Source organism: Cherax quadricarinatus, chromosome 79 (assembly GCF_038502225.1).
Source record: "Cherax quadricarinatus isolate ZL_2023a chromosome 79, ASM3850222v1, whole genome shotgun sequence".
Classification (NCBI taxonomy): domain Eukaryota; kingdom Metazoa; phylum Arthropoda; class Malacostraca; order Decapoda; family Parastacidae; genus Cherax; species Cherax quadricarinatus.
Genome location: NC_091370.1, coordinates 4,803,988 through 4,825,512, shown reverse-complemented (window position 1 = coordinate 4,825,512; position 21,525 = coordinate 4,803,988). Strand labels below are relative to the sequence as shown.

General features: G+C 41.7%; 1 protein-coding gene across 2 annotated transcripts; it reads right to left on the bottom strand.

Annotated features, from left to right (window-relative positions):
- Positions 1–14,073: 14,073 nt before the first annotated feature.
- On the bottom strand, positions 14,074–21,298 carry LOC128702780 (cuticle protein AM1199-like). 2 transcript variants are annotated; one of them, XM_053797207.2, is made up of 3 exons: positions 20,950–21,298; positions 15,468–15,712; positions 14,074–15,266 (listed from the first exon to the last, which is right to left on the bottom strand). In XM_053797207.2, exons 2-3 carry the CDS (start codon positions 15,689–15,691, stop codon positions 15,068–15,070), a joined length of 423 nt encoding a protein of 140 aa, XP_053653182.2. In that variant the 5' UTR covers positions 15,692–15,712; positions 20,950–21,298; the 3' UTR covers positions 14,074–15,067. The 2 variants fall into 2 exon arrangements, with proteins under 2 accessions (XP_053653182.2, XP_069957885.1); XM_070101784.1 differs by lacking the exon at positions 20,950–21,298 and adding an exon at positions 17,717–17,895.
- Between the last annotated feature and the right edge of the window lie 227 nt (positions 21,299–21,525).

Below are 21,525 nucleotides of genomic sequence, written 5' to 3'. Positions count from 1 at the left end.
ACACCCTCTTCCTCCGTGGACACCCTCTTCCTCCGTGGACACCCTCTTCCTCCGTGGACACCCTCTTCCTCCGTGGACACCCTCTTCCTCCGTGGCACCCTCTTCCTCCGTGGACACCCTCTTCCTCCGTGGACACCCTCTTCCTCCGTGGCACCCTCTTCCTCCGTGGACACCCTCTTCCTCCGTGGACACCCTCTTCCTCCGTGGCACCCTCTTCCTCCGTGGACACCCTCTTCCTCCGTGGCACCCTCTTCCTCCGTGGACACCCTCTTCCTCCGTGGACACCCTCTTCCTCCGTGGACACCCTCTTCCTCCGTGGCACCCTCTTCCTCCGTGGCACCCTCTTCCTCCGTGGACACCCTCTTCCTCCGTGGCACCCTCTTCCTCCGTGGCACCCTCTTCCTCCGTGGACACCCTCTTCCTCCGTGGACACCCTCTTCCTCCGTGGACACCCTCTTCCTCCGTGGCACCCTCTTCCTCCGTGGACACCCTCTTCCTCCGTGGACACCCTCTTCCTCCGTGGCACCCTCTTCCTCCGTGGACACCCTCTTCCTCCGTGGACACCCTCTTCCTCCGTGGCACCCTCTTCCTCCGTGGACACCCTCTTCCTCCGTGGCACCCTCTTCCTCCGTGGACACCCTCTTCCTCCGTCTCTGATCTGCATAACAAATGCCTCCTTATTTTCCTGTTTTTCCGCGCGCAAAATCGAGTAATAAATTACCACTTATCTGCATAATTTTTCTTCGTTCAGTTTTTTTTATATATAATGCAATTATCAGAATTCTTTTTTTTAACTCTTCACGTTACTTTATCCACCATACCACAACTAAATAAGAAATGCAAAGATAGGCTAAATGCTCTCAAAGTTGTAGCTGGCTACAACCCCTACTATGGTGCTAATGTTACTGGCTACAACCTCTACTATGGTGCTAATGTTACTGGCTACAACCTCTACTATGGTGCTAATGTTACTGGCTATAACCCCTACTATGGTGCTAATGTTACTGGCTACAACCTCTACTATGGTGCTAATGTTACTGGCTACAACCCCAACTATGGTGCTAATGTTACTGGCTACAACCCCTACTATGGTGCTGATGTTACTGGCTACAACCCCTACTATGGTGCTGATGTTACTGGCTACAACCCCAACTATGGTGCTAATGTTACTGGCTACAACCCCAACTATGGTGCTGATGTTACTGGCTACAACCCCTACTATGGTGCTGATGTTACTGGCTACAACCCCAACTATGGTGCTAATGTTACTGGCTACAACCCCAACTATGGTGTTAATGTTGCTGGCTACAACCCCAACTATGGTGCTAATGTTACTGGCTACAACCCCTACTATGGTGCTAATGTTACTGGCTACAACCTCTACTATGGTGCTAATGTTACTGGCTACAACCCCAACTATGGTGCTAATGTTACTGGCTACAACCCCAACTATGGTGCTAATGTTACTGGCTACAACCCCAACTATGGTGCTAATGTTACTGGCTACAACCCCAACTATGGTGCTAATGTTTGTGGCTACAACCCCAACTATGGTGCTAATGTTACTGGCTACAACCCCAACTATGGTGTTAATGTTGCTGGCTACACCCCCAACTATGGTGCTAATGTTGCTGGCTACAACCCCAGCTATGGTGCTAATGTTGCTGGCTACAATCCCTACTATGGTGCTAATGTTGCTGGCTACAACCCCAACTATGGTGCTAATGTTGCTGGCTACAACCCCAACTATGGTGCTAATGTTGATGGCTACAACCCCAGCTATGGTGCTAATGTTGCTGGCTAGAACCCCAACTATGGTGCTAATGTTGCTGGCTACAACCACAGCTATGGTGCTAATGTTGCTGGCTACAACCCCAGCTATGGTGCTAATGTTGCTGGCTACAACCCCTACTATGGTGCTAATGTAGCTGGCTACAACCCCTACTATGGTGCTAATGTTGCTGGCTACAACCCCTACTATGGTGCTAATGTTGCTGGCTACAACCCCAACTATGGTGCTAATGTTGCTGGCTACAACCCCAACTATGGTGCTAATGTTGCTGGCTACAACCCCAACTATGGTGCTAATGTTGCTGGCTACAACCCCAACTATGGTGCTAATGTTGCTGGCTACAACCCCTACTATGGTGCTAATGTTGCTGGCTACAACCCCAACTATGGTGCTAATGTTGCTGGCTACAACCCCAGCTATGGTGCTAATGTTGCTGGCTACAACCCCAACTATGGTGCTAATGTTGCTGGCTACAACCCCAGCTATGGTGCTAATGTTGCTGGCTACAACCCCAACTATGGTGCTAATGTTGCTGGCTACAACCCCAGCTATGGTGCTAATGTGAGAATCCTGAGAATGATGTACATAGCCTGTGTTAGGTCCTTAATTGATTATGCTGCTCCCATGTTGACATTAGCTAGAAAAACTTCTCTCCGATCCTTGGAGTTAATGTAAAATGAAGCTCTCAGAATTATTCTTGGCTGTCCCAAATCTACAAAGGTTCTTAATATGAGAAAGGAGCTGGGTATTTCTAGTATCAGTGATAGGATTATTGAAATTAACACTGTACTCGGTATTAGAATGTTAAGAAATGAACCAGACACTGTCACTATGACTCACTAAATTTCTATAAGTAAATACACACAGATCTAAATGGATTGTGAAAACATGCAGTTATATTAAGTTTTATAACCTGCATGAACTGTATCACTGTAGACAACAAGAGCATTTCACCCCTCCATGGAAGACGTGTTCATTTAATATCACATACCTGCAAGTCCCTCCCAAGAAACTCATTGCTAGTAATCCCTTCCTTAAATCACATGTTAAAGCAACTGCTCAAGAAGAAATTTCTCGCCTAGCTGGCAGTAATGAGTTATCACAAGTTATAAACACTGATAGATCTAAACAGGTGTCTTCTGGCAGGGCTGCATCTGCTCTTGTTGCCACCTCCCTAGTTAAGAACGATAATAAATTTGAACATTGAAATGGTATAAAATACCGACAGATTGTTAGGTAAGACACATATGCAACAGTTAGGTATCTTTATTTCGAAACGTTTCGCCTACACAGTAGGCTTCTTCAGTCGAGTACAGAAAAGTTGATAGAAGCAGAAGATACTTGAAGACGATGTAATCAGTCCATCACCCTTAAAGTTTTGAGGTGGTCAGTCCCTCAGTCTGGATAAGAGCATTGTTCCGTTGTCTGAAACAATATTGTCAATTGCTGGCTGGACAAATACTGTAAGGAAAATGCGGTAACATTCATTGACAACTGGGACCTCTTCTATGGCAGAAATGACATGTATGCCAGGGATGGGGTTCACTTATCTAGGTCTGGGGTGGTAGCACTGGCAACTGCAGTGGAGGGAGCAGTTAGGACTTTAAACTAGGAATAGTTAGTGGTATGGGTTTTGGCAGGAAAACAGTGAAGTCCCAGTGTAGTAATATTACGAGTTCTAGGGGAACTAGTAATAAGCAGAACGAGGTACATATTGAAAAGCCAGGGACTTCGGGTGCTAAGGACAGTAATAGGTTTAGTAGAAAAACAGAAATGAGCACGAAGGGTAAAGAGAAAGGAGAGTCTTTCAATGTTTATTATGCTAATTGCCGTAGTGCTAGGAATAAGATGGACGAGTTGAGATTAGTTGCTAGTGCAGGTAACATTGATGTATTTGCCTTAACTGAGACGTGGTTTAATTCAAAAAGTCGGGACATGCCTGCGGAATGTCATATTCAGGGTTTTAAATTGTTCCAAGTACATAGAAGTATCGGGAAGGGGGGTGGGGTGGCATTGTATGTCCGAGATCGCTTGAACTGTTGCATAAAAACGGGTATTAGAGTCTGTTTGGATAGAATTTTCAGAGGGGCACGAAAAACTGATTTTAGGAGTGATATACCGTCCCCCAAACTTAGATAGGGACCAAGGGAGACTACTATGAGGAAATTGTTAAGGCCACAAGGAACGATAATGTAGTAATTCTAGGAGACTTTAACTTTAGTCATATTGATTGGAATTTTTTGACTGGGAATTTAGAATCATACGACTTCTTAGAAGTAGTTCAGGATTGTTTTTTGAAGCAGTTTGTGACAGAACCTACAAGGGGAAATAACCTGCTTGACTTAGTTATGGCAAACAATGAATCACTTGTTAATAATTTAGAAATTTCAGAGGAACTGGGTGCTAGCGACCACAAATCAATTACATTTAGCATTGAATGGAAGTACGATAGTAGCGATAACTCAGTAACAGTCCCAGATTTTTGCTTAGCAGATTACGATGGGCTTAGAGAACACTTATCTGTTGACTGGGGTAACGAAGTGAGCTATCAATATGACAGTTTTCTGAACACTATACATGCTGCTCGAAGAACGTTTATCCCATATAAAGAAATTAGATCAAATAGCAATGACCCAAAATGGATGAATAATAGGCTCAAATATCTACTAGGGCATAAGAAAGGAATTTATAGGCGTATCAAAAGAGGTGAGGGTCATCTTATGAATCAGTATATTGACATTAAGAGGGACATTAAAAAGGGGATAAGAAAAGCTAAAAGGGACTATGCAATTAAAGTTGCTAGGGATTCTAAAACTAACCCAAATTTTTTTCCAGGTCTATAGAACAAAAGTTAGAGATAAGATAGGTCCCCTTAAAAATAACTATGGGCACCTTACTGACAAAGAGAATGAAATGTGCTCGATTTTTAATAATTATTTTCTCTCAGTTTTTACACAGGAAGACACTAACAATATTCCAGTAATTAATTTTTATAGTGGGCTAGAAGAAGATAAATTATGTAACATCACAGTCACTAGTGAAATGGTTGTGAAGCAGATAGACAGACTGAAGCAAAATAAGTCGCCGGGTCCTGATGAGGTTTTTTCAAGGGTTCTTAAGGAATGCAAAATGGAACTCTGTGAACCATTAACTAATATTTTTAATTTATCTCTTCAAACAGGTGTAGTGTCTGATATGTGGAAGATGGCTAATGTAATTCCTATTTTTAAAACAGGGGACAAGTCGTTACCGTCAAATTACCGCCCAATAAGCCTGACCTCAATTGTAGGCAAATTACTAGAGTCAATTATAGCTGAGATTATAAGAAGCCATCTCGATAAGCATAGCTTGATTAATGATACTCAGCATGGACTCACAAGAGGCCGGTCTTGTCTAACTAATTTATTAACTTTCTTCAGTAAAGCTTTTGAGGCTGTTGACCACGATAAAGAATTTGATATTATTTACTTAGATTTTAGTAAGGCTTTTGATAGAGTTCCGCACCATACTGTTAAAGAAAGTGGCAGCTCATGGCATTGGGGGAAAAGTGCTCTCGTGGATCGAGTCATGGCTCACTGACAGGAAGCAGAGAGTGTCCATAAATGGGGTTAAATCCGAGTGGGGATCTGTAACAAGTGGCGTTCCACAGGGATCAGTCTTGGGCCCGTTGTTGTTTATAGTATATATCAATGATCTTGATGAGGGAATTACTAGTGATATGAGCAAATTCGCCGATGACACAAAGATAGGTAGGATAATTGATTCAAACGTAGATGTTATGGAACTTCAGGAGGATTTAAACAAACTCTATTCTTGGTCAGAAAAGTGGCAGATGCAGTTCAACGTAGATAAATGCAAGGTTCTGAAGCTTGGGAGTGCCCATAACCCTAGTACTTATAAGTTAAATGATGTAGAACTTAACCATACAGATTGCGAAAAGGACTTGGGGGTTATGGTAAGCAGCAACCTTAAACCAAGACAGCAATGCCTAAGCGTACGTAATAAGGCAAATAGATTACTGGGATTTATATCAAGAAGTGTAAGCAACAGAAGTCCAGAGGTCATACTGCAGCTTTATACATCATTAGTAAGGCCTCACCTAGATTATGCAGCTCAATTCTGGTCTCCATATTACAGAATGGACATAAATTCGTTAGAAAACATTCAGCGTAGGATGACTAAATTAATACATAGCATTAGAAATCTTCCTTATGAAGAAAGATTGAAGACTCTTAAGTTACATTCACTTGTTAGACGAAGAATGAGGGGAGACCTGATCGAAGTGTATAAGTGGAAGATAGGTATTAATAAAGGGAATATTAACAAGGTCTTGAGGATATCTCTCCAAGAGAGAACCCGCAGTAATGGATTTAAATTAGATAAGAACATAAGAACATAAGAAAGGAGGAACACTGCAGCAGGCCTGTTGGCCCATACTAGGCAGGTCCTTTAGAATTCATCCCACTAACAAACATTTGACCAACCCAATTTTCAATGCTACCCAAGAAATAAGCTCTGATGTGCAAGTCCCTCTCAAATCCAACCCTTCCCACTCATGTATTTATCCAACCTAAATTTGAAACTACACAAAGTCCTAGCCTCAATAACCCAACTAGGTAGACTGTTCCACTCATCAACTACCCTATTTCCAAACCAATACTTTCCTATGTCCTTTCTAAATCTAAACTTATCTAATTTAAATCCATTACTGCGGGTTCTCTCTTGGAGAGATATCCTCAAGACCTTGTTAATATCCCCTTTATTAATACCTATCTTCCACTTATACACTTCGATCAGGTCTCCCCTCATTCTTCGTCTAACAAGTGAATGTAACTTAAGAGTCTTCAATCTTTCTTCATAAGGAAGATTTCTAATGCTATGTATTAGTTTAGTCATCCTACGCTGAATGTTTTCTAACGAATTTATGTCCATTCTGTAATATGGAGACCAGAATTGAGCTGCATAATCTAGGTGAGGCCTTACTAATGATGTATAAAGCTGCAGTATGACCTCTGGACTTCTGTTGCTTACACTTCTTGATATAAATCCCAGTAATCTATTTGCCTTATTACGTACGCTTAGGCATTGCTGTCTTGGTTTAAGGTTGCTGCTTACCATAACCCCTAAGTCCTTTTCGCAATCTGTATGGCTAAGTTCTACATTATTTAACTTATAAGTGCTAGGGTTATAGACACTCCCGAGCTTCAGAACCTTGCATTTATCCACATTGAACTGCATCTGCCACTTTTCTGACCAAGAGTAGAGTTTGTCTAAATCCTCCTGAAGTTCCCTAACATCTACGTTTGAATCAATTATCCTACCTATCTTCGTGTCATCGGCGAATTTGCTCATATCACTAGCAATTCCTTCATCAAGATCATTGATATATATTATAAACAACAACGGGCCCAAGACTGATCCCTGTGGAACGCCACTTGTTACTGATCCCCACTCGGATTTAACCCCATTTATGGACACTCTCTGCTTCCTGTCTGTGAGCCATGACTCGATCCACGAGAGCACCCTCCCCCCAATGCCATGAGCTGCTACTTTCTTCAACAGTCTTTGGTGCGGAACTCTATCAAATGCCTTACTAAAATCTAAGTAAACAATATCAAATTCTTTATCGTGGTCAACAGCCTCAAAAGCTTTACTGAAGAAAGTTAATAAATTAGTTAGACAAGACCGGCCTCTTGTGAATCCATGCTGAGTATCATTAATCAAGCTATGCTTATCGAGATGGCTTCTTATAATCTCAGCTATAATTGACTCTAGCAACTTGCCTACAATTGAGGTCAGGCTTATTGGGCGGAAATTTGACGGTAACGACTTGTCCCCTGTTTTAAAAATAGGAATTACATTAGCCATCTTCCACATATCAGACACTACACCTGTTTGAAGAGATAAATTAAAAATATTAGTTAATGGTTCACAGACTTCCATTTTGCATTCCTTAAGAACCCTTGAAAAAAACCTCATCAGGACCCGGTGACTTATTTTGCTTCAGTCGGTCTATCTGCTTCGCAACCATTTAGAAAGGACATAGGAAAGTATTGGTTTGGAAATAGGGTAGTAGATGAGTGGAACAGTCTACCTAGTTGGGTTATTGAGGCTAGGACTTTGGGTAGTTTCAAATTTAGGTTGGATAAATTCATGAGTGGGATGGGTTGGATTTGAGTGGGACTTGCACATCAGAGCTTATTTCTTGGGTAGCATTGAAAATTGGGTAGGTCAAATGTTTGTTAGTGGGATGAATTGTAAAGGACCTGCCTAGTATGGGCCAACTGGCCTGCTGCAGTGTTCCTCCTTTCTTATGTTCTTATGTTCTTATTGCGAAAAGGACTTGGGGGTTATGGTGAACAGCAACCTTAAACCAAGACAGCAATGCCTAAGCGTACGTAATAAGGCAAATAGATTACTGGGATTTATATCAAGAAGTGTAAGCAACAGAAGTCCAGAGGTCATACTGCAGCTTTATACATCATTAGTAAGGCCTCACCTAAATTATGCAGCTCAGTTCTGGTCTCCGTATTACAGAATGGACATAAATTCGTTAGAAAACATTCAGCGTAGGATGACTAAATTAATACATAGCATTAGAAATCTTCCTTATGAAGAAAGATTGAAGACTCTTAAGAACATAAGAACATAAGAAAGGAGGAACACTGCAGCAGGCCTGTTGGCCCATACTAGGCAGGTCCTTTACAATTCATCCCACTAACAAACATTTGACCTACCCAATTTTCAATGCTACCCAAGAAATAAGCTCTGATGTGCAAGTCCCACTCAAATCCAACCCATCCCACTCATGTATTTATCCAACCTAAATTTGAAACTACCCAAAGTCCTAGCCTCAATAACCCAACTAGGTAGACTGTTCCACTCATCTACTACCCTATTTCCAAACCAATACTTTCCTATGTCCTTTCTAAATCTAAACTTATCTAATTTAAATCCATTACTGCGGGTTCTCTCTTGGAGAGATATCCTCAAGACCTTGTTAATATCCCCTTTATTAATACCTATCTTCCACTTATACACTTCGATCAGGTCTCCCCTCATTCTTCGTCTAACAAGTGAATGTAACTTAAGAGTCTTCAATCTTTCTTCATAAGGAAGATTTCTAATGCTATGTATTAATTTAGTCATCCTACGCTGAATGTTTTCTAACGAATTTATGTCCATTCTGTAATATGGCGACCAGAATTGAGCTGCATAATCTAGGTGAGGCCTTACTAATGATGTATAAAGCTGCAGTATGACCTCTGGACTTCTGTTGCTTACACTTCTTGATATAAATCCCAGTAATCTATTTGCCTTATTACGTACGCTTAGGCATTGCTGTCTTGGTTTAAGGTTGCTGCTTACCATAACCCCCAAGTCCTTTTCGCAATCTGTATGGTTAAGTTCTACATTATTTAACTTATAAGTGCTAGGGTTATGGACACTCCCGAGCTTCAGAACCTTGCATTTATCTACATTGAACTGCATCTGCCACTTTTCTGACCAAGAGTAGAGTTTGTCTAAATCCTCCTGAAGTTCCCTAACATCTACGTTTGAATCAATTATCCTACCTATCTTCGTGTCATCGGCGAATTTGCTCATATCACTAGTAATTCCTTCATCAAGATCATTGATATATATTATAAACAACAACGGGCCCAAGACTGATCCCTGTGGAACGCCACTTGTTACTGATCCCCACTCGGATTTAACCCCATTTATGGACACTCTTTGCTTCCTGTCTGTGAGCCATGATTCGATCCACGAGAGCACCCTTCCCCCAATGCCATGAGCTGCTACTTTCTTCAACAGTCTTTGGTGCGGAACTCTATCAAATGCCTTACTAAAATCTAAGTAAATAATATCAAATTCTTTATCGTGGTCAACAGCCTCAAAAGCTTTACTGAAGAAAGTCAATAAATTAGTTAGACAAGACCGGCCTCTTGTGAATCCATGCTGAGTATCATTAATCAAGCTATGCTTATCGAGATGGCTTCTTATAATCTCAGCTATAATTGACTCTAGTAATTTGCCTACAATTGACGTCAGGCTTATTGGGCGGTAATTTGACGGTAACGACTTGTCCCCTGTTTTAAAAATAGGAATTACATTAGCCATCTTCCACATATCAGACACTACACCTGTTTGAAGAGATAAATTAAAAATATTAGTTAATGGTTCACAGACTTCCATTTTGCATTCCTTAAGAACCCTTGAAAAAACCTCATCAGGACCCGGTGACTTGTTTTGCTTCAGTCGGTCTATCTGCTTCACAACCATTTCACTAGTGACTGTGATGTTACATAATTTATCTTCTTCTGATCCACTATAAAAATTAATTACCGGAATATTATTAGTGTCTTCCTGTGTAAAAACCGAGAGAAAATAATTATTTAAAATCGAGCACATTTCATTCTCTTTGTCAGTAAGATGCCCATAGTTATTTTTAAGGGGACCTATCTTATCTCTGACTTTTGTTCTATATACCTGGAAAAAACTTTTTGGATTAGTTTTAGAATCCCTAGCAACTTTAATTTCATAGTCCCTTTTAGCTTTTCTTATCCCCTTTTTAATGTCCCTCTTAATGTCAATATACTGATTCATAAGATGACCCTCGCCTCTTTTGATACGCCTATAAATTCCTTTCTTATGCCCTAGTAGATATTTCAGCCTATTATTCATCCATTTAGGGTCATTTCTATTTGATCTAATTTCCTTATAAGGGATAAACGTTCTTTGAGCAGCATGTATTGTGTTCAGAAAACTGTCATATTGATAGCTCTCTTCGTTACCCCAGTCAACAGATGATAAGTGTTCTCTAAGCCCATCGTAATCTGCTAAGCGAAAATCTGGGACTGTTACTGAGTTATCCCTACTATCATACTTCCATTCAATTCTAAATGTAATTGATTTGTGGTCGCTAGCACCCAGTTCCTCTGAAACTTCTAAATTATTAACAAGGGATTCATTGTTTGCCAGAACTAAGTCAAGCAGGTTATTTCCCCTTGTAGGTTCTGTCACAAACTGCTTCAAAAAACAATCCTGAACTACTTCTAAGAAATCGTATGATTCTAAATTCCCAGTCAAGAAATTCCAATCAATATGACTAAAGTTAAAGTCTCCTAGAATTACTACATTATCGTGCCTTGTGGCCCTTACAATTTCCTCCCATAGTAGTCTCCCTTGGTCCCTATCTAAATTTGGGGGACGGTATATCACACCTAAAATTAATTTTTCATGCCCCTCTGAAAATTCTATCCAAACAGACTCTGTATGTGTTACTTCAGACTTAATACCCGTTTTTATGCAACAGTTCAAGCGATCTCGGACATACAATGCCACCCCACCCCCCTTCCCGATACTTCTATCTACTTGGAACAATTTAAAACCCTGAATGTGACATTCTGCAGGCATGTCCCGACTTTTTGAATTAAACCACGTCTCAGTAATGGCAAATACATCTATGTTACCTGCACTAGCAACTAGTCTCAACTCGCCCATCTTATTCCTAGCACTGCGACTATTTGTGTAATAAACTTTTAATGACCCTCCTCTCTCTTTACCCTTCCTGCTTTTTTCCATTATTCCACTAAACCTATTACTGTCCTTGTCAATTAGTGCCACTGGCTTTCCAATATCCACCTCATTTTGCCTATTACTAGTTCTCCTAGTACTCATATTACTACCCTGCGACTTCACAGTTTTCCTGCAAAAACCCATACCTCTAACTAATCCTAGTTTAAAGTCCTAACAACCCCCTCAACTGAGTTAGCTAGAAAACCCACACCTGCCCTGGATAAGTGAACCCCATCCCTGGCATACATGTCATTTCGGCCATAGAAGTTGTCCCAGTTGTCAATGAATGGTACTGCATTATCCTTACAGTATTTATCCAGCCAACAATTAATACCAATTGCTCTGGACAACCATTCATTACCAACACCTCTTCTTGGCAAAATGCCACATATAACAGGGCGCCCCCCCTTCTTCCTAATCATGTCTATAGCTGTCCTGAACTTTCTAACTAAATCCTCACTTCTACGCTTGCCAACATCATTGCCTCCAGCACTGAGGCAAATAATAGGATTGATCCCATTACCGTTCATGATGTTGTCAAGCCGGCTAACAATGTCCTCCATCCCAGCCCCAGGAAAGCATATCCTTTGTCTCCTACTCCTGTCCTTCAAGCAGAATGCCCTATCCATGTATCTAACCTGGCTATCCCCAACAACAACAATATTCTTACCTTCCTTGTTGTCGTTCGTCGTGACGATCCCAGTAGTAGACTCACATTCGTCGGGTAGCACCGAGAATGCGTTGGAGGTTTCCACGGGAGTTTCCACAGCAGTCTCTTTCTTCTTCATCGTTTCTGGCTTTCCATTCGTCTTCTTGATCTTAAGTTACATTCACTTGTTAGACGAAAAATGAGGGGAGACCTGATCGAAGTGTATAAGTGGAAGATAGGTATTAATAAAGGGGATATTAATAAGGTCTTGAGGATGTCTCTCCAAGAGAGAACCCGCAGTAATGGATTTAAATTAGATAAGTTTAGATTTAGGAAGGACATAGGAAAGTATTGGTTTGGAAATAGGGTAGTTGATGAGTGGAACAGTCTATAGACCTAGTTGGGTTATTGAGGCTGGGACTTTGGGTAGTTTCAAATTTAGGTTGGATAAGTACATGAGTGGGAGAGGTTGGATTTGAGTGGGACTTTCACATCAGAGCTTATTTCTTGGGTGGCATTGAAAATTGGGTTGGGCAAATGTTTTGTTAGTGGGATGAATTGTAAAGGACCTGCCTAGTATGGGCCAACAGGCTTCCTGCAGTGTTCCTCATTTCTTATGTTCTTATGTTCTTATGTCCTTTACAATCCTTCCCACTAACAAAATATTTGCCCAACCCAAAAAAACATTTGCCCAACCCAAAAAATATTTCCCCAACCCAAAATATATCAACAGTCTGCAGGAGAAAAATAAATCAACGTTCTGCCTGTGTTAGATTACTAGTTATTAAATTATCTTCCTGTCATATCTCTTAACCTGCTGGTCTTGCTTAATAGTTTCTCGCAGACGGTGATTACAGCTGTGATAGTGCTCGACAGCAGGTGAGATGGTACACAACAGCAGGTGAGATGGTACCTCACAGAAGAGGTGTGATGGTGCACAACAGCAGGTGAGATGGTACCTCACAGAAGAGGTGTGATGGTGCACAACAGCAGGTGAGATGGTACCTCACAGAAGAGGTGTGATGGTGCACAACAGCAGGTGAGATGGTGCCTCACAGAAGAGGTGTGATGGTGCACAACAGCAGGTGAGATGGTACCTCACAGAAGAGGTGTGATGGTGTACAACAGCAGGTGAGATGGTACCTCACAGAAGAGGTGTGATGGTGCACAACAGCAGGTGAGATGGTGCCTCACAGAAGAGGTGTGATGGTGCACAACAGCAGGTGAGATGGTGCCTCACAGAAGAGGTGTGATGGTGCACAACAGCAGGTGAGATGGTGCCTCACAGAAGAGGTGTGATGGTGCACAACAGCAGGTGAGATGGTGCCTCACAGAAGAGGTGTGATGGTGCACATCAGCAGGTGTGATGGTGCTCACAGATGTAGTACGTTCAGAAGCTCAGCAGAGTGGAGAGCAGGATAATGAGAGTAGAGTAGGATAATGAGAGTAGAGCAAGATAATGAGAGGAAGAGCTAATCCTAACTCCTCTAGACGAATGAATAGCAAAGGAAAACATATATTACGGATGGTCTACTATAACGACCAGTTGATAAATAAGACACATGTGCAACACTTGGGTATGTTTATTGCCGAAACGTATCGCATGCGCAGCAGACCTCTCGAGTCAAATACAGGTGACTATAACACTGGAGGTGGCCCAGTCCCTTAGTATGAAGCAGAGGCTGAGGGACTGACCACCTCAACACATCTACAGTCTCCACTGTTACATTTCCAGTATTCGACTAAAGAATCCAAATGCTCAGGTGACAATTTTCGGCAATAAAGATACCGAAGTGTTGTACACGTTACTTATTCATCCAAAGATAACTTGATCACGATATACAAGATACTAAGATTTGATAGGATCACACATATTTAGTGTCAACAGTTACACCAGGTGGGTAGTACAGTGCTTGTGCTCTGAAGGAAGGGGGGAGAATGTTGCAGTTTTTGAACTGTAGTATCGGCACGACTCTGGCAAGACAGTGATGTAGTGAGTGATGATGAAAGTGTTTCTTCTTTTTCGGGTCACCCTGCCTCGGTGGGAAGCGGTCAATGTGTTAAAAAAAAAAGAGTTACACTACCGCCTTAAACCCTGGTCGAGATCCTCAGAGGAAGAATTAGAAATTGTAAGAACACAAAAGTTTTATTTAATGAACATGTTTAAAGGAACAAACAATATACACAAATTAAGATATACTGGAAGCTGCGGTGACAGGGAAGACTGGAGATGATGAAGATAGTGAGCCTTCAGTTATGCTGGTCAGGGGTAGAGGAAGATGAGGTGCACACAGATGAAAAGGAGCCCAAGGAGGAAGAGGACATGAACGCGAAGGAAGAGATGTCCACGCATGAAGATGAGATGCCAACTGAGGAAGAGGAAGCATTTGCTGAGGAAGAGAAAGTGAGCACGGAGGAAGAGATGCCCACAAAGAAAGAGGTGGTGACCATGGAAAAAAAAAGTTGCTCACGGAGGAAGAACAGTTACCCACCAAGAATGAATAGATGCCCAAAGATGCCCAGGATTACCAACATCAGTGGATCCTCTCAAAGGATAAATATTTGTTCAGGTATTGATCTTGGTCAAGAGTATTAAGTTACTCAGCTTTATTCCCCTTTCAGGCTTCCACCTTTCCAGTCCTAACCTTCCAGTCTTCTCGTGTAGTTTTACCTGAGGGAGGACAGAAGTATCCACCAGACACCTTGCTTGTCTCATGCGTGTTAAAATAGCCAAGGAATAATTTGGAGAAAAAGCGTGATTCAGAGGGCCGGATATGGAACGCCAGAAAGCTAAACCATGTTCGACTTCAATGCATTATTTAAATAATTTATTACGTTAGCGTAATTGTGAAATAATTATCTACAATACAGGGTCGTATGGTAGATGTGTTGCAGTGTAGTGTGTAGAGACCAGGAGGTCGTCACTGATCATGGTTGATATACTGTACAGATTTCAACGTAACAGTTAAAAGCGACAGCTAGCAGAAAACTTATGTGCAGAGAGCTTGATAGCGGGTTGGATAGGGAAGTGTTGAGATGGCCATCGTTTAGTTGTATCCTGGTTTAATAGGAGTACCGTACGTGGGTCTGGGACCGGCACCTTCTTGCTGACGGGCAAACTCGATCTGGGCGACGGCGTGGGCTGGGAGAGGATGGGGCGTGGGCAGCAAGGGAGACTCCGGGCGGTAGCCTTCATTATCAGCCACGAATTTTAACTCCCCAGGAGTACCGTCGGGGAAGGTGAACCTGGAAAATACCTTAGTCGTCAGGACCTTCTGTATCAGTAGTGACAGATGGGTATCAGAACAGTTACCCATTCAGTGAATACTGGTTTGACTGTTGTTTGCCCTTCAATCATATTGGTTTGACTGTTGTCAGATATGCTAAAGTAGAACACACTCTCCTAACTCAACAGTTGGCGTTATTAATGCAAACACGGACACTCACGACCATCCTCCCTGCGCTGCCACGGCACCAGCTGGGCCCTGGGGGGCGCCCTGCTCCTGACGACTGATGCCGTCACCTGTTTCGAAGTTGAAGTTATAGTTGCCGGCCTGGTCAGGTCCCTGACGTTCATCCTTCAGGATGGGAACTACAGGACCTGAAGTGGTGCCGTAAGACGGGGGAGGCGACGACCCGTACCCTTGGGGTACCCCAGCCACTACGCTCATTATGGCACACAGGACCAACGTCTGAAAATTCACATGTAAACCACCGTGATAGAAATATAAAAGAATTCGTTACACAAAAATAGAACCACTCACATTGTTATTCTTTACGTGGCGACCCTCCAACCATAGCCCTTAACTACCACACCACACAGCAGTGCTCTCTATAACTGTATTCATCCTGCCACCAATTCCAAGATATAATCACAGGCGTCACGACGGTCGAGCAACAGAAAAGTTATATCCACTTATGAGTAACATTGTATTAAAAGGAGTAGACTGAGTAAGAGTTTGAAGGATGTCTGATGCTGCCACCTTGAAGAATGAATATAGTATATAGTGGCCCGGTGGCCTGGTGGCTAAAGCTCCCGCTTCACACACGGAGGGCCCGGGTTTGATTCCCGGCGGGTGGAAACATTTCGACGTTTCCTTACACTATTGTCCTGTTCACCTAGCAGAAAATAGGTACCTGGGTGTTACTCGACTGGTGTGGGTCGCATCCTGGGGAACAAGATTGAGGATCCCAATGGAAATAAGTTAGACAGTCCTCGATGACGCACTGACTTTCTTGGGTTATCCTGGGTGGCTAACCCTCCGGGGTTAAAAATCCGAACGAAATCTTATCTTATCTTACAGTAATATTTATTACTGCACACGTATCTTGTGTTGATAATGAAAAGAGGAAAGATGAAGATGATGATAAAAGGAGGAGGAGGAGGCAGAAGAAGAAGAGGAAGATAAAGATGATGAGTTTCATATAACTACAAACCAGAGAGGATTATTAACTCAAGGTAATCTACAAAACTTAAGTAATTTGACACATTTCCTGAAGGAGGTGATGACCCACAACCGATGACTAACAAATGGCTACCCATTTAACACACAGTGAACATAGGTAGCAAAGGCGAGTTCTCCAAACTTCGTGGCTCACCCTGGGATCAGTCTCGTTTCGTTCTTGTCTCATCCTGGAATCTTGTGTTTATCTGATGGCACGCCGAACGAAACAAGTGAGCAACGACTTTATTACTGGTGTAGAAGTGATTCATGTAACTCTAATTTATCTTTAAGAATAAAGTATAAATGATGGGAACATCAAAGAGAATGTAAATGTTTATTACGTATTAATAATATTCACAGTGAATGCTGCGTCTCATATGAACAGTTAACGTAATTTGCATAATGTGGTCAGTGCTTGTCGTGTTAGCGGTGATGGTGGTAATGGAGGAGGTGGTGGTGGTGTTGGTGGTGGTTTTCTTGTTGTTAGTGGTGGTGGTTTTCTTGTTGTTGTTGTTGTTGATAGTGGTGGTGCTTTTGTTGTTCTTATTGGCGGTGGTGGTGGTGGTGGTGTTGTTGTTGGTGGTGTTGTCGTTGGTGTTGCTGTTGGTGTTGTCGTTGGTATTGCTGTTGCTGGTCTTGGTGGTGGTGGTGGTGGTTTTGTTGGTGGTGGTGGTTTTGTTGGTGGCGGTGGTGATTTTGTTGGTGGTGGTGGTGATTTTGTTGTTGGTGGTGGTGGTGGTTTTGTTATTGTTAGTGGTGGGTTTGTGTTGGTGGTGGTGGCGGTTATTATTACTGGTGGTGGAGGAGGTGGTAATATTGATGGTATTTCCCCCCCCCCCACAAGGGTAAGTATTTCCTGGCGCTGGTTTCATCGCTCGGTCGTGACTTCGATCCCCCTTAAAACAAGTAAAATATAATAGCCATAATAAAAAATTTCAGCTTACTAAATACACAAACACATCCCCACTTATATGTATACAGGACACTTAGAACTTGGACTCACGGCTCCGACTCTTCCTGGAGAGCTGCAACACAACACAGACACAATACTCTGTGTTAGATTCAATCTATATAGAAACTCCATGCAAATAAAAGGATCTAAAACTTGGAACTCCCTTCCAGAAGATGTATAAACTTTCCCTTCAACCACCTGTTCCACAAATATATTTAAAAAAATCACCTGAATCTGACTGAAACACTTCATAGATTATGTTTAGGCATTATATGACTAAGACCATGAGGAGGCCTTACCGAGAACATGCTGCAGTGATGTCAGTTATGGACTGTACTGCTGGCTTGAGCTACACCCATTATATATCTGCTGGTTCCTCTTTCATTTTCCCAAGTATCATTACAGACCTCGGCCTCTTTACCATCTTGCTTTGTGCCGGCCGTGTGGTTGCCTCAGAAGGCTGATGCAACTCAACCACATCCTTCTCAGTGCCAGACTTTATGAAGAAACCACCGGTTGTGTGAAGGAGATTGAAATGTAAAAGAAAAAGTTGATATTCGTAAGAATATATTATTTTTGAAAGAGAGACAGACTAAAATATGATATATCTGAATTGTATTAGCCTTTCTGAACATCTTGGAATAAGCTGAGGAAGCAGTGATGTGCAGCAGGAAAAATCCCAGAGACAGAAACAGCTCATGGCCAAAATAACGTACATGTAAATATGTGGGAAACTTTGTTTCGAACTGCTATGCATGTGTTCTGAAAACACCCATAGGCTGTCCTGAAACTAGATTTCATGTATTAAAAAAACAAATGAAGTCTATCATGAAACAGTCACATAATCTGTCGAGAAATCATTCTCAATACACTCCTTACAACACCTTGTATTTTGAAACTCAAATCCTTAGTGATAATATCATGCTCAGTCTGCCCATTAAGTTCCCTCAATTTGTGATGAGACTGCAGTACATCTGTCTTAATTCACTATTAGTTTGTCTTGAAGCTTCCATTCATCTATCATGAAGTGAACCTGAATTTTTAATTAAAACATCCAGTGCACTTTGTTGGATGTAAATTGATATGCAACACGAATTTCGAGTAGTAAAGAGCATAGTGTAAAGGCACCATGAAAAATTATTACGAGAGAGAAAATATGAGAGAATGATAAAATGCAAGCAAACGAAGCTCACCTACAGAATCCTTCACCTTCACAGGTATGCTAACCAACTCGTTAAACACTTGTTAACCACGGTGAAAGTGTCGTGGCTAACTCAGGACTAATTATCCAGACTTTGCGGGCGTTCTAATGACAATCCTCTACTGTCTACTTTCTAAAAAAATGCATTATTTTACTTTGCATATATGCTGCTACATTGTTTCTTCTGTTCCAGAGAGCAAGAGTATTTGATGGTAAACACAAGTCGAGGGTAAATGTACCCCAGTGAATCAAAGCGCAAATAATAACTCGATTGTTTCTTCAACTTTATGAATTCATGAGAAATTAGAACGGAAATGTATATATTTATTACTAGTAACATTTACACTTGTAAAAGTTTAACTAAGGTGTTTCTGTTGTTCTTCGTGACCCACAACATCGATCTAAGAGGGTGATGGAAGTGACGCTCATCTCACATCCCTCCTCTGGGGGTTGAAAGATGAATAAAGTCATATCTTCTTTGTAACTTGCTTGATTTCCGTGATGAAAACTTCCATGGATATGGAGTCAAAATGAAAAAGGACTGAATATTATGTATAACAATTTTTGGTGTAGGGCGGCCATCCTGAGATACACCTCATTTTCCCCATTTTTGGTTTTCAGTAATTGACCGCTTATCTATGGTTATAAATGAAGTTGTATAAAAAAATGCTGAAACAAGTTTTTATTCCGCCCTTGGTTATGGTCCCACGTGACGTTTCACTGATATCTCCCTTCCAGATTAAAAAGGGCGGTAAGGGGGGCGTCCAAGGAACAATGGAAGTCTCCCGGGCTAAAATGTTTCTTTGGATGATTATCTTATCCATGTTCTTTTATTTGATTGTTGCCTTTTGGGTACTTCAAATGTCTTGTTTAGATCCCATTTCTGCGATGGATTGGTCCCGTTGCATCAGTTTGCAAGAAACTTTCGAGCCGAAGCTGAGGTGTCCAGCTCTCAGCAAGAGCCAAAAGGATAAGAATCGAAGCATATGCTTTACTTATTGATGCCCTGTAGACCTACCATGCTGCTAGAAGCAGCAGGTTGCCAATTAAATTTCAAGACACTGAGTGCTGGCCCCTCAGGGAAGGTTCCTTGATGTTGGTGAGGGGCTCTTGATTTAGGGAATTGGATCTGTGCTCCAGTTCCCCGAATTAAGCCTGAATGCCTTCCATATCCCCCCCAGGCGCTGTATAATCCTACGGGTTTAACGCTTCCCCTTGACTATAATAATAATTTGAGTGCTGAGAAACTATTAGAAAGAGGCGAGATAATGGCACCATATTAATGATATTGTGAGTGAAAACAGAAGATAGATCGGACCACAATCAAATCTTAAGGTATAAGTATAACCCAGTACATATACTTTATTCACAGGTAAGCAGATACCGCAGCGAAGTCTTCACCGGCACGTTTCACCCACAAATGGTTGCATCGAATATAAGTCTATATATATAGAGTATCTGGGGGGGGGGGGTTAGGTGTGAACAAGATCACACAGAAAACACTTTCCTAAACATCATATTCTCTCTCCACATGATCACTTAGTGGAAACGTTTAAGCACGATACACACGAGCGGCAGGAACAGGAACACTGAAGGAACACGGATTATTATTATTATTATTATAATCAAGGGGAAGCGCTAAACCCGTAGGATTATACAGCGCCCGGGGGGGGGGGATGTGGAAGGCATTCAGGCTTAATTCGGGGAAGTGGAGCACAGATCCAATTCTCTAAATCAAGAGCACCTCACCAACATCAAGGAACCTTCCCTGAGGGGCGAAGGAACACTGAGCATTTATAGGAGAGTACAAGCACTGGTTATACCCTGTCCTGTAAGGTCTAACTTATAGTTGGTCATCCCAGCTATATTATTATTATAATCAAGGGGGAAGCACTAAACCCGGAGGATTATACAGCGCCTGGGGGGGGGGATGTGGAAGGCATTCAGGCTTAATTCGGGGAACTGGAGCACAGATCCAATTCCTTAAATCAAGAGCCCCTCACCAACATCAAGGAACCTTCCTTGAGGGGATCTCAGCTATAACCCTCGCTGCCATGATGTGGACACTTCCCCACATCATCAATGGACTGATAATTAATATGAGGATTGTCAATCCTCTAGTGTATTAAAAACACCTCAGTACTCAGTGAGCAGGAATAATATCCGTAGAAATATGAAAGATCATTTCAATAGCATCCACTGGAGATCAGTTCATACATAATTTAATGTTCTATTATACAATAAATATAGAATAACAATGCTAAATTAGAGGTTAAAGATTTATAGATTAAAACGGTTAAGACAGGAACATAAACACTTCACTAGGTGTACCTTATATCCAGGCGATGTCCGGCTTAGGTAAGACTCCTAGGTTCCCCTCTCACTTACACAAACCCTAGCAAGGTCTTGCAGCTTCAGTACAATATAATGGAAACGAGTTTGGTACTTCCCTGGGAGAATAAAATATACTTTTCTGTAGTTCCAAATACTGAATCCCAGTGGTTGTGGTGGAAAATATTGTGAAACTCCAGTACCAGTCTTTTCAGCTTTCCTTCGGGTCCTGATATTTATCCACATAACATTTAAACACTAAACAATGCGGGAAGCGTTGTCGGGACAATTAAAATCCCAATAAAGAATCAGAATAGACACGAGAGTTAAAAAATATCTCAACCCGCCACGTTCCCTCCTCGAGTGTATGAAACTGCGTCCCAAGCCTTGCTCAAGGCTTTGATTAATTTAATTTAATTACAAAACTTTCAGCTCCTAAGTGATCTATCTAATTTCCATTAAGAAAATAATATTTAAACCAAATAGAACATATCTACTAGTAAATTTATTAGCAATGAGAGCACAATGGGAGATAAATTGATGATAGAGCAGAATGAATGGATTCGGACAATATTT